The 17,087-nt window shown below is 40.3% G+C and overlaps 1 protein-coding gene across 1 annotated transcript in view; it reads right to left on the reverse strand.

The window, feature by feature from the left end:
* Positions 1 to 17,087, reverse strand: part of LOC124607248 (nucleoporin Nup37) — a 67,662-nt gene that overhangs the window by 5,261 nt on the left and 45,314 nt on the right. Inside the window, exons 2-5 of the mRNA XM_047139524.1 lie at positions 14,363 to 14,563; positions 13,273 to 13,423; positions 11,856 to 12,075; positions 6,344 to 6,500 (exon numbers count right to left, since the gene is read on the reverse strand). Coding sequence (XP_046995480.1) covers positions 6,344 to 6,500; positions 11,856 to 12,075; positions 13,273 to 13,423; positions 14,363 to 14,563 — 729 coding nt within the window. The remainder of the gene's footprint in view (positions 1 to 6,343; positions 6,501 to 11,855; positions 12,076 to 13,272; positions 13,424 to 14,362; positions 14,564 to 17,087) is intronic.

The raw sequence follows: 17,087 nt of genomic DNA on the forward strand, positions 1-17,087 counted from the left end.
AATGCAAATTATAGCAATTGTAAACTATCTTCTAAGATAAATCTACTGGTGATACTCTGGTGGCTTCACTATTACTATCTCCCCAAGCTATCCCACCATCTTTTGTTGTAGTCCTTTCCTCTGTTTCACTGAATCGTTACCTAACGCTTACAGTGAAACTCTCAACAATCTCTAGTTCTTTTAATTTATCTAGTTTCTACCTCCTTAATGTTTTTATCTTTCTGCAATATCTTGAGGTTTGATCTACTGCTGTTAGCAATAAAGTATGATCAGATTCCACATGTTTTACAGTTTGAAATCTGGTTTTGGTATCTCTATCTGACCATTGTACTATACAATCTACCTGAAATCTTCCTTTACTCCAGGTGTCTTTCACATTTACAACTGCTTTCCATTATTCTGAAACCGAGTATTAGCAATGATTAAATTGTGTGCAAAATTTCTCCCCCTTCTGTGTTCTCCAACTACTTATCCATGTCTTCCTTTTCCTACCATTGAATTGTTGTCTCCAATAAAAAATTTTCATCTCACTTAACAATGTGAACAATTTCTTTTCTCTACATTCTTTCAATCTCATCAACATTTGCAGAGCTAGTAGGCTATGAATTTGTATTACTGTGGTGGGTGTTGGCTTTGTGTATGTCTTGACCATGATAATTCATTCATCTACATCTACATATATACTCCATAAGCCACCATATGGTGTGTGGCAGAGGGTACCCTGTACCACTACCAGTCACTTCCATTCCTGTTCCACTCACAAATACAGTGGATAAAAAGACTGTCTATAAGTTTCTGTATGAGCCCTAATATCTCTAATATTATCTTCATTGTCCTTATGCAAAATGTATGCTGGCGGCAGTAGAATCATTTAGCAGTCAGCCTCAAAGGCCGGTTCTCTAATATTTCTGAATAGTGCTCCTCAAAAAGAATGTTGCTTCCCTCCAATGATTCCCACTTGAGTTCCAGAAGCATCTCCGCAATACTTGCATGTTGTTGGAACCTACTGGTAACAAATCTAGCAGCCTGCATCTGAGTTTCTTCGATGTCTTCATTTAACCTGACCTGGTGTATATCCCAAACACTTGAGCAGTACTCAACAATGGGTTGCATTAGTGTCCTATATGCGGTTTCCTATACAAATGAACCACACTTTCCTAAAATTCTCCTAACAAACAGAAATCGACCATTTGCCTTCCTTACTACAATACTTATATGCTCATTCCATTTCATATTGCTTTGCTGTGATGTGCCAATATATTTAATAGACGTGACTGTCAAGCAACATACTAATGCTGCATTTCAACATTATGTTTTTTTTTCTATCCACCTGCATTAACTTACATATTTCTATATTTAGAGCTAGCTACCATTCATCACACAGTTTAGAAATTTTGTCTAAATCATCTTCTATCCACCTACAGTCACTCAATGACAACACCTTTCCGTACACCACAGCATCATCAGCAAATGGCTGCAGACTGCTGCTTGCCCTGTGCAGAAGATCATTTGTGTATATGGAAAATAGCAGCAGTCCTGTTAGACTTCCTCAGGGACTCATGATGTTACCCTTGTCTATGATGAACACTTGCCATGAAAGACAACATACCGTGTTCTGTTACTTAAGAAGTCTTCGAGCCATTCACAAATCCGGGAACATATTCCATGGTGTGTACCTTCACTAATCACCCATAAGTTGTTCATAGCAGCTCACTCAAATTCCTGTTTTCTTAGTCATTTTATACTTATACCTGCATTATTTCTGTTTGATTTTATCTTGTTAACATTACACTTCTGCCACTACATTTCACCAATTCCCACTATATCTCTCTTCAACTTATGCATTTCTCTTTTTATGTTTCCTAACCTAATTACCTAATTAAGGGATCTAACACTCCAACGTGTGAAACATCAGATTTGTTTTTGCAGATTAAAAGAATATTCCTGAGTAATCTCTGTCTGGAGATCTGATAAGGGGGCTGTTTCACCCCAGAGGATGCCATCATCATTAAACATTACAGCAAAGCTGCATGTTTATGGGAAATATATTGGTTGTCGATTCCCCTTGCTTTCAGACATTCACTCTGGCAACATAGCATCACCATATTAGCTACTTGAAGGTACTCAGATTCAAAAAAGCCATTAGAAGTCATTCTTGTGCCACTGTGCCAGAGTGAGCTCTAACTGGCATGGCACTGAGTAACTAATACACACTTCATTTACTAATGAAAGTCCCATTTGCATACATTGCTTCCCATCTGCATACATTGCTTCAAGCTTTCACAAACAGCATGACACCTCTAAAAGGTATCTTGCTGAAGTAGTTGTTTATTAAAAACTGTTGCCATGATCTACAAAGTTTATATGAACAATGGAATTGTGGTCATGAGACTTCTACTAAATGATTAGATTACATGCACTGTTTATTCAATAGCCCAATCGTCAATGATCCTCATGTATGTACAAAAGTCTGGAAAAATATAAAAAAACATATTTTACATTTGAATTAATATACATAGTGTGAACTTTAATTACACAGATTCTTAGTGAAACAGCCTCAATGTTTTGGACTTGGTCCACATTCTTGAAGACTTTTTCCATTGACAAATTAATAAAATACATGTCAAAAAGCCTGTAAATATATACGAACACTACAGTAATTACAGTGATTCCTAGGCTCTTTAATCAAGCATTTCAAATGACAAAAATTACATATAATTGCCATACATAAAAAGCTGACATTCACTGCCAGACAAAACCTCCTCTATACTTTTCCATTCATTATGGGGCTCCAGCTGTCCACATTAGTGTTTTCTAATCTCAACAACAAACATTCCATTAGATTCTTTTCTTATTTCATGTATACCAACAATGAACTTTGTTGGATCATCTGCTTTGCTACATGTCCTATCAGCTTCTGTTTCATTTTCATAATTTTCATTATATTCATAATTATGTCTCCCACTCTGTTACGTTCTCTGAGCCATTTGTTTGTATTGTTTCTCACCTAGTTATTCTCAACATGTCTCTCTCCCCTTTTTCTCTTTTTAAATGGCTTTTGAATTAAAGTCCATGTAATGACATCACATGTCAACATTGGTAATAATTGTAAACTTTCTGAATCAGACCCAGTAGAAACTGAGAAAGAAAGTTGCTACTCACCATATAGCATAGATGCTGAGTCGCAAATAGGCACAACAAAAAGATTCTCACAATTAAAGCTCTCACCCATTATGGCCTTCATCAACACTAGACAAACACACACACGCAAACGCAACTCACACACACGACTGCAGTCTCTTGCAACTTAAACCACACTGCGAGCAGCAGCACCAGTGCATGATGAGAGTGGTGGCTGAGTGGGGGTAAGGAGGAGGCTGGCATGTGGAAAGGGGGGGGGGGGGGATAGTATGATGGGGGTGGCAGACACGGAAGTGCTGCTGGTCAGACTGAGGGCTGAGGAGGGGGGGGGGGGGGAGGTAGCGGAAAAGGAGAGAAGTAAAAAGACTGGGTGTGGTGGTGGAATGACGGCTGTGCAGTGCTGGAACTGAACAGGGAAGGGGCTGGATGGGGGAGGACAGTGACTAACGAAAGCTGAGGCCAGGAGGGTTATGGGAACGTATGATGTATTGCAGGAAAGTTACCACCTGTGCAATTCATAAAAACTGGTGTTGGTGGGAAAGTTCCATATGGCACAGGCTGTGAAGCAGTCACAGAAATTAAGGATTTCATGTTTGGCAGCGTACTCAGCAACAGGGTGGTCCACTTGTTTACTGACCACAGTTTGTCGGTGGCCATTCATGCGGACAGACAACACATGCCCACATAGAATGCAGCACAATGGTTGCAGCTTAGCTTGTAGATCACATGACTGGTTTCACAGGTAGCCCTGCCTTTGAAGGGATAGGTGATGTTAGTGACCGGACTGGAGTAGGTGACAGATGGAGGATGTATGGGACAGTCTTGCATTTAGGTCTGTTACAGGGGTATAAGCCATGAGGTAAGGGATTGGGAGTGGGGATTGTGTAAGGATGGACAAGTATATTGTGTAGGTTCAGTGGACGGCGGAATACCACTGTTGGAGGGGAGGGAAGGATAATGGGCAGGACATTTCTCATTTCATGGCACAACAAGAGATAATCGAAACCCTGGCGGAGAATATAATTCAGTTGCTCCAGTCCTGGGTGGTACTGAGTTATGAGGGGAATGCTCCTCTGTGGCCGGACGGTGGGACTTTGGGTGGTGGTGGGAGACTGGAAAGATAAGGTATGAGAGACTTGTTTTTGTATAAGGTGGGGAGGATAATTACAGTCAGTGAAGGCTTCAGTGAGACACTCAGTATATTTTGAGGGGGACTGCTTGTCACTGCAGATGTGATGACCACGGGTGGCTAGGCCTATGGAAGGGACTTCTTGGTATGGAATGGGTGGCAGCTGTAGAAGTGGAGGTGTTGCTGGTGGTTAGTAGGTTTGATATGGACAGAGGTACTGATGTAGCCATCTTTGAGGTGGAGGTCAACATCTAGGAAGGTGGCTTGTTAGGTTGAGTAAGACCAGGCGAAGCAAATGGAGGAGAAATTGTTGAGGTCATCCTCGATCCAGATCTAGACACACCGATCCCTTCGATCATCATTTGCCGACTATGTAAAAAATCTACAGATACCAATCACTGAATGCTGGCCGCTGTTTGGACTGGACCAGAAGTGGGAGTCTTCCGACACATCGGTCAGAGGGCCTGAAAATGGTGTAATATATTGCTGAAACTAGTTGCTCAGTAAACTAATGATTGGAAATTTGGATGGCTGAAAGGTGTTTTGATTCAACATTCTGTACTGGGCACCTGAGGTCGCGAAACCAATCTGTACAAAGATGGACATACAGAGGCATAATTTATTAGTTTTCTTGATTGAAACTCCACAGACTAATCTAAATATTGATGCCACACTGGTTTGTGCAGGTATTTATAAGCTTCAGTGAATGTGCTGAACATTGAATCAGTTGCCTCTGATACTGAGTACTACAGGGTTTCAAGACAATTCCTTCATTAGGATTTACTTAAGGACTGCTGATTTCTATACTGATTAAATCCCATGCATAAGTGAGTTGCTCCTATGATTAACTTAGTGACTGAATTTGTCCAGTACACTGCTAACTTAATGCCTATACGTAGCTGTAATATACAGCTATACTACATACTATCCCTCCCCACTCCAGCCTCCTCCTTACCCCCACCCACCCGCCACTCTCATCATGCACTGGTGCTGCTGCTCGCAGTGTGGTTTCAGTTGCCTGAGACTGCAGTCGTGTGTGTGTGTGTGTGTGTGTGTGTGTGTGTGTCTAGTGCTGATGGAGGCCATAATGGCTGAGAGCTTTAATTGTGAGAGTTTTTTTGTTGTGCTTATTTGCAACTCAGCATCTACACTATATGGTGAGTAGCAACTTTCCATCTCAATTTCTACTGGGTCTGATTCAGAAGGTTTACAATTATTATCAATTTTGACTTGTGATAACAACACATGGACTTTAATTCTAAAGCCATTTAAAAAGAGAAAAAGGAGAGAAACAACACAAACAAATGGCTCTGAGAACATAATGGAGTGGGAGGCACAATTATGACTATAATAAAAATGTTGAAGATGAAACAGAAGCTGGAAGAACATGTAGCAAAGCAAATGGATGGTAGATGGGCCAACAAAGTTCATTGTTGGAATACGTGAAATAAGAAAAGAACCTAATGGAAGGTTTGTTGATGAGATTAGAAAACATAATGCGGATAGCTGGAGCCACGTAATGAATGGAAAAGTGTAGAGGAGATTTTTGTCTGGCAGTGAATGTCAGTTTTTTATGTATGGCAATTATATGTAATTTTTGTCATTTGAAATGCTTGATTAAAGAGCCTAGGAATCACTATAACTACTGTAGTGTATGTATATATTTACAGGTTTGTGTCATGTATTATATTAATTTGTCAATGGAAAAAGTCTTCAGGAATGTGGACCAAGTCCAAAATATTATTGTACAAAATCTTATGAAAATGTTGTGAAAATTTATCAAAGGAGTGATATTTTTGCATAGATCGAATTCTTCACTCCTTAATGAATGATGCCATATGAAAATTGTGTAGCACATCAGGACGATTCCATCAAAGTTGTTTGACAATCTGTAAGGTGTTATTTGGAGGCTCAGCTGATACACAGTGTTTATGAAGAACAACGCTCAAGGTCCAGATAATATCTTTCCGCATTTAATGAATATTTGCTATCAATCAGATTCATATAAAACTTTTATAATTTCTGCTACTTTATTTGTTAATGTGCGTGATGTAAAGAATGATATCTGCTTACCTCTAACGTGACAGATAGAAGAGGCTTGTTGCTTTGTATGATGTATACTTTGACCTGATGATCTGGTCGTCCATATACTGCAATGTGATTTTCACTGGATGGGCAGTATTTAAGATACTGGCCATATACAGTATATCCTCTACTTTCAGAGGGCCAGCTGAAAAAGAAAAAATAATGGTAGTGTATAAAATAATTATTGGCATGCAAAAGGAGACAACTCACCAAATAGTTGAAATGTTGAATCACCAACAGGCACACAAAAGAGAATGAAAACTTCTCTAGCTCCATACAACTACGCTGCACTGGCTGAACACAAAATGCCATGGCTGAACACAAAATGCCAGGACTGCAGTTTGGCAGGTACACTGAGATAAGGCATTGTGTCAGGTGATGCGGGTAGAGGAGGAAAAAGAGGCATGAAGCTGGGAGGGAGGGTTGGGGAAGGGTGGGTGACAGCTCGGAGATAAGCAGCAGGTGTGGGGGTAGTAATGCAGGAGGGAGATAGGGAGGTGACACATGGGCATTGAAGCTAGAGAGTTAGTGTGGCATAAGATGATTATGGTGTGGTGGTAGTGGATTTTGGGGAGGGGTAACTGAACATAGGAAGTGCAGACTGTTGGTAGAGGGTGTGGGTACAGTGGGTTAGCAGAGCTTGAGGCCAAGAGGATTACGGGAATGAAGTATATTTCATAACAGTAACTCTTATCTATGTAGCTCAGAAAAGCTGGTGGCGAAGGAAAGGATCCAAATGGCTCGGGATGTGAAGCAGCTACTGAACTTGAGCATATTGCACTCAGCAGTTTTTTCCACCACTGGGTGACCAACTCTGTTCTTAAAAGCTAACAAAGTTATCATTCTTTTTGATGCGCCTATCAACAAGTCAAAGCTTCTACAATTCACAGTGAGTTGTCTCCTTTACCCCAAAATTATTTGCATTGCGTAGTGGCTCACTCCCACCCTAAACTTCATGTCATCCATCCTTTGTCACTCTCTCGTAATTTACATCTGTTTTGTATCTCCTGTGTGGTCAATGTGTATCTTTCCTTAGGCTTTCCTTTGAGCCTTTATTGTGCACACACATCAGTTGCTGCGACAAGAGTGGCTGTACCTGACTTTTGCAGCACCGGTCATGGCCGCTTCTACTGTAGTGCACAATATCCTGCGAACAACCCATCAGCCGGCCACAATTAAATGCGATCCAAGCAATAAATTACATTTCATTTAAAAACTGACCAACCCCTTCACACACATTATCTCATCATTTTTTTCACAGCTGTCTTTTTTTTGCCCCCCATACATGACGGTAGCTAATACAAGAAAGAATGTCAACACATCACCGAACTACACTACAAGCTTCAGCACAATTTCTTCCTGCATGTTGTTACCTATAGTTTTCTTTAGAATAATCTACTGCTTTTATTTGTCCATTTCCTGCTTCTATTTCACTTTTTCTCCAGTGACATCTCATCCCAAATCGAATCCTGCTCCATCCAACTGTATCAGTTCACAAAAGTTTCCCTATTCCTAGCTAAAACTGAATCCCACATCCTGTTCCCTAAATACTGCCTAAGCCATGGAATTTCCCTTCCCCTCCCCTCACCGAACAAGTATCCATAAACGTTCCCTTTCCTGGATCCCTTTCCTCCTTTCATAATGACCTTCAAAATTTAGATTCTGCTGGTACCTACCCATCACAAGCCTAGCCTCACAGCAACAAATCTCCATTCATAGGCATCCTTGAAGCATCTCTGGTCTACCCACAAGACGCTGTCACTATGCAGTCCCAACTACCTACATCACATCTTCCCAATTTAAACCATTGCACTTCAACACCTGGAAGAGCACTCCAGATACCACCACCAAACTTAAGTTTATTGACACCCTACTCCTGCCTCAGAGCATCACTACCCATCAACATCTTTCCTACCCCCCGTGAACCCTGTAATCAACCTCTTATAGCACCCAGACCCTGCTGCACTGACTTCTCTATCAGCAACATCCTCCTCCAATACTCTCTCTCAACATTCCATGAAACCCAGAAACTAAACGAACCTAAAACACAAATGTTATTAACTTATCCATAAAAACCACAATCCTACAGAAGTTTCAGTCCTGTCCAAAGGCCTCACCTTCAACCCCACACTAAATTCAATCATGCTGGATTTGTCAAAGACCTACTCTCCTTCTCCAGAGACCAACAGTGGAACCACTACTTTGCTACCAGTTCCAATACTGAACCTTGCCTCTCCCACTTAGTACTACCATTCAAGTGCGAACCCCCTCCTATGTAACCACCCTCTGGTTGCCTTCCAGGAATTCCCTGCGTCCTACATGACCTGATCATCCTTCCCCATGTCCATCCCTAAGGACACTACTCTTTCAACAGAAGAAAGAACAGCCATCCACAACCTCAAGAACTTGATTTACTCATCATCTCTGCGGACAAAGGCTCCACCACTGCCGTGATGATTTGCAGTGACTATCTTACAGAAGGCACCCATCAACTGTCTGAATAATCTGCCTATCAGCTCTGCTATACTGATACCATCCCAAAAATCCAATATAACCTTGAATCCCTACTCAAATCCTTAGGTTCATACCAAATCTTATCCCTTAATGCACCTTCCTGCTTGCCAAAATCTATGAAGCCAACAATTCCAGACTCCCCACTGGAGATGGTTAGTGCTGTCCCACTGAAAGAAGCTCTGATCTTGTCGAACAATACTTCCAATCTACAGCTCTTGGCTTAGCCTATTATATGAAAGATACAAACCGCTTCCTTCACTGACTCTTGATCATCCCGACCCCATTACCACCTGGATCCATACTCATCACTGTTGATGCCATCTCCCTGTACACCAAAATTCCCCATGCCCATGGCTGCTATCGAACACTAACTATCCCAATCTCCCTTTGACTCTGAACCCACTACCTAATTCCTTATTCATCTAATCAATTACTTTCTTACAATATATTACTTCTCCTTTGAGGGAAAGATATATACATAAAAATCTGCTTAGTGGCCATCTAGAGGAAACATTCCTAGCCCCCCAAAATCCCTGTCTGGTTCAGGTTCATTAATGATATTTTCATGATATGAATCCAGAACCAAGACACCATCTCTTCAGTCTTCAGAACCTTCTCTCCCATTTCTTTCACCCAATCCTCCTCAGCCCAGTGTGCCACCTTCCTAGACACTGGAAATTCAATCCCGTTAACCATCAACAGCGGCCAACAGCTTGCCGCACTGGTAACATCAGTTGCTGTCAGATCACTGAAGCTAAGCACTGTCAGACTTGGTTAGCACCCAGAGGGTGACTGTCCGGGTCTGCCAAGTGGTGTTGGCAAGTGGGATGTTCTCAGCATCTGTGGGGCTAATTTAGGAGCTAATTGACTGACATGCCCCTCCATATCCTCACCTAGTGTCACCTTTTGGCTGAGGATGACACAGTGGTCGGTCCGACATGGTGGTCGGTCCGTACTGTTGGGCCATCCGAGGCCTTTCCAAACAGAGTTCTGAACCGTCAACAGTACCTGTATTCTGACAGCTGCCAACCCTTACACACAGACACGCACAAACAAACACACACACACACACACACACTCACTCACATAGAGTTCAGAACTGTCAGTGACATATCTTCAGTGATGAGAATTCCCTTGCTCAGTGTGTTGAAGGTCACACACAGGCCTTCATAGACAGGCACTATCCCCCAAACCTAGTCTGAAAATAAATTTTCTACACCACATTTTCCCATAACCCTAATCCTCCCACCAACCCCAAGAACCACCACATCACCCAATATCATCTCAGACTGCAGCAACAGAACCATGTCCTCCACGAGGGCTCTGACTATCTACCACAATGCCCAGAAATGAGGGACATCCTTCCCATCCTCCCTAAAATGGTGTTCCACCACCCACCCAGCCTACACATCATCCTTGTCCATCCCTGTGCCACTCCCACTCCCAACACCTTGCAACAGAGCTCATATCACTATGGAAGACCCAGAAGACCTGCTCAATCTACTCACCCAGTGTATCCTGCTCTAGCTCTGTCATAGACTTATCCTTCCCATCAGAGGCAGGCCACATGTAAAAGCACCCATGTCACTTTATGTGGGCAAGAATACCAACCAGCTGTCCACCAGAATGAATGGTCACTGTCAAACTGTGGCCAAGAACAAAGTTCACACCAGTAGGGGAACATGCTACTGAGTGCAATACACTCCAATTTAATGGCTGCTTCACAACCCATGCCATTTGGATCCTCCCTCTCAGCACCAGATTTTCTGAACTACATGGATAGGAGTTAGCTTTGCAACACATCCTTTGTTTTCATTATCTTCCTCGCATCAACCTCTGCACCCACTGCACCCAGACCCTCCACCAATAGTCTCCCAATCGTATGTCCTTTTATCTCCTTCCCAAATCCACTCTCGCTTATCATCATTGTGTGCTGCACAAACTCACCGGCTCCGATACTCAGGTGTTGCCTTCCTACCCTGTGTACCTGCTGCACTTTGGGCACTGTGTCTTTAGCTGGCACATTTTAGCTGCACAGTTGTACAAGTGTGAGGGACAGGGGCATGCACACGTGTTTGTATGTGTACTCTAGATCATTAAAGGATTCATGCAAAGCTAACAATGTTTTCATTATTTTTCATGTGCTTATCAACAATACAATGCATCTATTATTTGGTGACTTGTCTCCTTATTCATAAATTGTTTGCATTGTGCCAATGCATTTCTTAAAGTATTTACTGGTGTGTAATTAACTCAACCATTTACTTTAAATTTAGCAAATAAATGATATAGTTTACAAACAATGGAAGGAATAAAGGTAACCACATACTCTTTAGTTGTGGAGTCAATAGGCACATAAACAAGAAAGAAATCATTGCTGAACTTTTGGACAACAATGCCCTTCTTCAAAGCTAACTACCAGAAAACACACATACTAAATTGTCCGTGCCAACTACACAGTCCTGTTGCTCAGGTTGACTGGGGTATGTTGGTTGGAGTGGGTGAGAGGAACAAAGAGGAAGGGTGGTAATAGCTGGGAGGGAGGGGCAGCATGGGAACGGATAAGAATGTAGCACCAGTGAGCCCATCCACTACAGTTAGAGGTAGTTGTGCTTGGCACACACTGTCATGGAGGACTGAATTGGGAAGAGAATACAGGAAGAGGGAGACAGCAGAGAGAAAACAGTGGCTTAGATTAACTGAGTGAAGTGCTAGATGGATGTGGGACAGGCCTAAATATCTATATCTAAGTGTGTGTGTGTGTGTGTGTGTGTGTGTGTGTGTGTGTGTGTGAGTGAGAGAGAGAGAGAGAGAGAGAGAGAGAGAGAGAGAGAGAGAGAGAGACAGCACTCAGAAATTATTTCAATCTCGCTTATGTGTTGTTTCCAAATAAAAATTACAACTGAACATTTAATATCCAATAAAAATTCCTTTCAAATGATGAAATTTCTGAAGTTCTAGGTGTATTTTGTGCTAGATACTAGACCTTGTCTTGGAAATGTCCCACACCACCAATTCCCCACCAGATAAGGCAGCAATGCTCTTGCTGTTGCTAGGAGCCCAGTCAGCCATTTGGAGTGGACTGCTGTTGGTGGGGAACGACATGAGCGAACGTCTCAGCTGGATGCTAACGAGATGCACAACATCCCGTGCAAGGCCGACCAGCACATTCTCAGGACAATCGCGATGACACGTTACAGACATAACTGCAGAAGATGAAAATGGCAGCATCAGTGACAATGATCTAAACTCAGTAACTGTTAATTTAATCTGCCAAAGCAAAAGTTTGAAACTGACTTTGGTGTAGTTCTAAAACTGAAAGAACAATTATAAATCTGGTAATATTTATTAGTTTCTTCTGATATTATCTGTTGTTACATCAGTGCACTGACCATATCAATGAATTTCCAAGAACACCTTACAATTGAACATAAATTCAGTATTTAAATATTACGTATGCAGACAGTGAAAAATTATCAGTTCTTCAATGGCTGAGGCAAGAGTTACAATAGCAGGGAAAGTGAATTCATAACATCATTGAGAATCCCTGTCTACATCACTTTCTTATCCTAACTGTGTTTCTTGTTTCCGCCAGCCTTTTGTTTCTGGGGTTGAACTATTTCTCCAGTTCCAGCTGCTCATATCTCTCTCCTGCCGCTGATCCTCTTTGAACAGTTGGTTAGTAGATGCTCCTCTTCTTTTTCTAATCATCTCCACATTTCAAAATTAATTGCATTCCATGCTGATGCTTGGCAGAAAACAATGACAATAAAAAAAAATGCTGTAGCACAAGAGGGGACCCTTGGTAGCAGTAAAGGAATTGACGATTAATGGTATCAGAAGTGAAGCATGAGTTCACACTGACTAGTAAGAGGCAGGAAATTGGTCTTGACCTTTTCAATCCGGGGCAGGTGCACCTCCCCATCCTATAAGAGAAACTTTAACATGCACAGTTACTGTATTTAATATAGGTTTGGCTCACCTTAACATTATCTGAGTCCTTATGCTGTGGCATAACCTACATAAGAAAAGCACAGGAGGTGATTGGTCTAAGTGGAAGGTTTTGGCATGCCATGTATTCTTATAAAGTAATTAACTTCCCCTGAATGAAATTGTATTCTGATAACCAGACTTGTATTTTGATCAAGTATAGTTACAAATTTAATTCTTTTTTCTTAAAGCTAATGAAAGCATGATCTTTCCTTTCTGTGACTGGCTAAGATTAAGTTCTTTAGATTTGGGTGTCGGTAAAGCTATAATTATTTTGGGCTTTCATTATAATTCTGTTTGTTAAATTTAGTGGTGTTATTGTAAATATTGTCTCACTGGTGTCTTTGGATTATGTTCGTTCATTTATATTACTGAAGTTCACTGGAAGAGTACTGAATGAAATAAAAGATTACCTTGGGAATTGAAGTTCAGTGATCCTATGCAGCTGAATGTCTCCTTAACATCCCACATTTTCATGGTGTTGTCATCACTTCCAGAAAATAAGAGTCTTCCTTCAGTGTCAAATGTAATGCAGTTTATGTAATCCCTATGCCCTTCCAGAACCTGTAACAGTGAAAGCATTTCATTGCTGTTATATACAATACAATTCAATCAAAATGGTGATATATATTCCGGTACAAAAAGGAAAGAGCACACTATGATATGTTATGTCACACCAAGGGAAGTAGATTTAAAGCTTTTATGGAAGCGAAGAGCTTATACTTTATAGTTATAAAACAGCATTGTTCACACAATACAACATAAGCTTTCTTATGACACACAGATTTGCTGTTGGCATACAATACATCAATATGGGGATTGATACAGTCACATGGCAGTAAAGTATGCACAATGCCTCCCTATACTGTAGATCAGACTGTACAGCATGGCAAAACCTTCCACTTAGACCAATCACCTCCTGGAAGTCAAGAATACTCCATGGTTATGGTGTTACAATTGAACTTCAGCCTAGAGAATCCCATGCATGTTTCAGTGGATATAATTCTGAGGAGTGAAGTGGCCCCACTGTAGATGTGATGTCTTCATGTTGCAGGTACTTGTCCATCTGGCCAATTGTTACGTATAAGACTCCACATTTGCCAAACAATATAGTGCCTTTGTATTGACAGGAAAACATCTATTGGGTTACTGAGCATACAGAACAATATCCTAAAAAATTATCTACATTCTCCTGAGATTGACAGTCCATCAAGGTGCACAAGAGAGCAGAAGTGGAGTTTGGATAGCTTGAGAGAGGTACTGGTAGAAATGAAATATAAAAGTAGGCCCTGAGTCATGCCTGGATATCTCAGTTGGTTAGATCATTGTCCACAATAGGCAAGGACCCAGTTTGACACACAGTTTCAATGTGACAGAAAGTTTCACAACAATGCACACTAAATTTCAGTAATTTTGAGATTTATTTTTATGGGCCAACTTGAACTATTCAAACTTCATGCCTTGTAATGGAAAAATGACATTCACCAGCATTAAGTTACTTACTTCTGTAGAATGATTTGAATCAAGGTCACTTGAAAATACACTGACTTTAAAGTCTGAATCTGCACTAGCAAATATTAGGCACTTTGGCAAAACATCGAGGCATGTTTCTGGACTCCAAGCCAATGCATGGGTTCTAATAGTGTGGTGGTATTCTTTGATAGTGACGTACTCCAGCTTCTCTGCCATTTCCTCCTCATCTTCCTGCAAAGTAAATACATAAGTAAACAAAAGGTAACACACTAAGTTGCAAGATACATATATGCAAATTACAACATAAGTACTTGGATATTTTGCTTCAGAGTGTTGCCATAAATTTTATTTTCACTAAACTAAGACAGCATAGCATTACATTCAGATAAAGAAATATTTATGTAAAAATCACGATTATCTAGCTCAAAATGCGCTATTTACTCAGAAATTGCTACTTAGTGAATACAGCACTGAAAGCAGGATTTGAAGTTTATGGAATACTTTTGTCCTGTGTGCATTTTCCATTCCTGCCCATGCTAATGGCTTCTTTTGACCTCTAACAGCCTTGAGTAGTGTCAGCTATACAAATACACACTAATAAATGGTGGACAGATTTCCGCTAGAGGTTCTCTTACTGAAATCTAAAATATTGGTCATACATTACGGCTGGCTGAGGCAAACTAGAGCATTAAACCACTTTTTAATGAAACAACCTTGTGACATATCACTAACAGTTTACTGAAAAGATTAATGATGCAGACATTTGTGATGTCATTGCTGCAACAGAAACGAAATGAGTCGACAAAGACACAAGGTTGCTAAAATTAGCCCAGAAAAAGCCCAAAACTCGCACTATTACTAAACCTATAACATATTTTTTCTAAATAATTAATAATGATCGTAGGTCTCAGAAACAGATACAAATTGCCACATGTGAAATGCAACTTCTATGTGAGAATTCTTATTTCTTGGTCGTATATGTCACAATTAACTTGTTATTATACATGCAGACCTAAGGAAAATGTTTTATCAGCTTTAGAGCTGTTCACATCTATAGTCTGTCAATCTATAAGGAACATGACATAGGGTAGGCTGAAATATGCAGATGTTAAGCCTCTATTAAAGAAAGGGGATAAAGAGATGCCATCAAACTACAGACCGATTTCACTTTTGTCAGCATTCTCAAAAATTTTGGAAAAAGTAATGTACAGGCAGCTTCTCAACCATCTGACCACAAATAACATATTATCAAGAACACAGTTTGGATTTCTGAAGGGTTCTGATATCGAAAAGGCTATTTACACCTACAGTGAAAATGTACTTAATTCATTAAATAACAAGTTACAAGCAGCAGGTATTTCCTGTGATTTGTCAAAGGCAATCGATTGTGTAAATCACAACATCCTTTTAAATAAATTAGAATTCTATGGTGTCACGGGCAGTGCTGCAAAATGGTTCAAGTCATACCTCGCTAACAGGAAAGAAAGGGTGTCAGTGTAAGGGACTAATGAATTAAGTCATCAGTCATCATCAGAATGGGAAGAAATTACATGTGGTGTCCCACAAGGATCCATCTTAGGGCCATTGCTTTTTCTTGTGTACATTAAAGATCTCTCATCAGTTACACTGCCAGAAGCAGAGTTCGTTTTGTTTGCAGATGACACAAGTATTGCAATAAATAGTTTGTAGAGTGTAGTTCTAGAAAGATCTGCTAATGATATTTTCATGGATATTAATAAATGGTTTAAAGCCAACTCACTGACATTAAACTTCGAAAAGACTCACTATATGCAATTCGGAACCTCTAAGAGGTTTCCACCCAGCATATGCATAAAGTACAAAGAAGAGCAGATAGAAGAGGTTGACAGTCTTAAATTCCTGGGAGTACAACTTGATAATAAATTCAGTTGGGAGGAGCACACCACAGAACTGCAGAAACGCCTTAACAAGTCTGTATTTGCAATTCGAGCGTTAGCAGACATAGGCGACATAAAAGTGAAAAAGCTTGCATACTTTGCCTACTTTCATTCCATAATGTCATGTGGTATAATATTTTGGGGTAACTCTTCAAGTCAAACAAAAGTTTTCAGAGTCCAAAAGCGTGTAATACGTATTATTTGTGGAGTACATTCATGGACATCTTGTAGAAACCTCTTCAAAGAACTGGGTATACTAACTACTGCCTCTCAGTATATTTACTCCTTAATGAAATCTGTCCTAAATAATATATCTCTTTTTCCAACAAACAGCTCAGTTCATACATACAATACCAGGAACAAAAACGATCTGCACGAGGACTTAAAAGCACTTACTTTAGTTCAAAAAGGGGTCCACTACTCAGGAACACTCATCTTCAATAATTTGCCAGCAAACATAAAACATTTAGTTACAAATAAAGATCAGTTTAAAAGGAGCCTGAAAGACTTACTAGTGGCCAACTCCTTCTACTCCATTGACGAATTTTTTAATAGAAACAAATGATGTATTGTATATATTCATACTATTAGTATTGTTATTTCAGATTTTTTTTTTTTTTTTTTAAGTGACATGTTCCACATCCACGAGGATCTCCTCAACACAGATCTATGGAACGAAAAAATAATCTAATCTAATCTTTATGTCATATGTTAAGGTTTTAACACATTCTATTCACAAATGGCATGTCAGGAGAAAGACTGATTGTATTTCTTTGTGTGTGCTGCTGTTAGTCTAATTTTATCTCCGTGGTCTCTGTGACAGTGATAAACAGAGAGCT

The sequence above is a fragment of the Schistocerca americana genome, chromosome 3 (assembly GCF_021461395.2).
Source record: "Schistocerca americana isolate TAMUIC-IGC-003095 chromosome 3, iqSchAmer2.1, whole genome shotgun sequence".
Classification (NCBI taxonomy): Eukaryota; Metazoa; Arthropoda; class Insecta; order Orthoptera; family Acrididae; genus Schistocerca; species Schistocerca americana.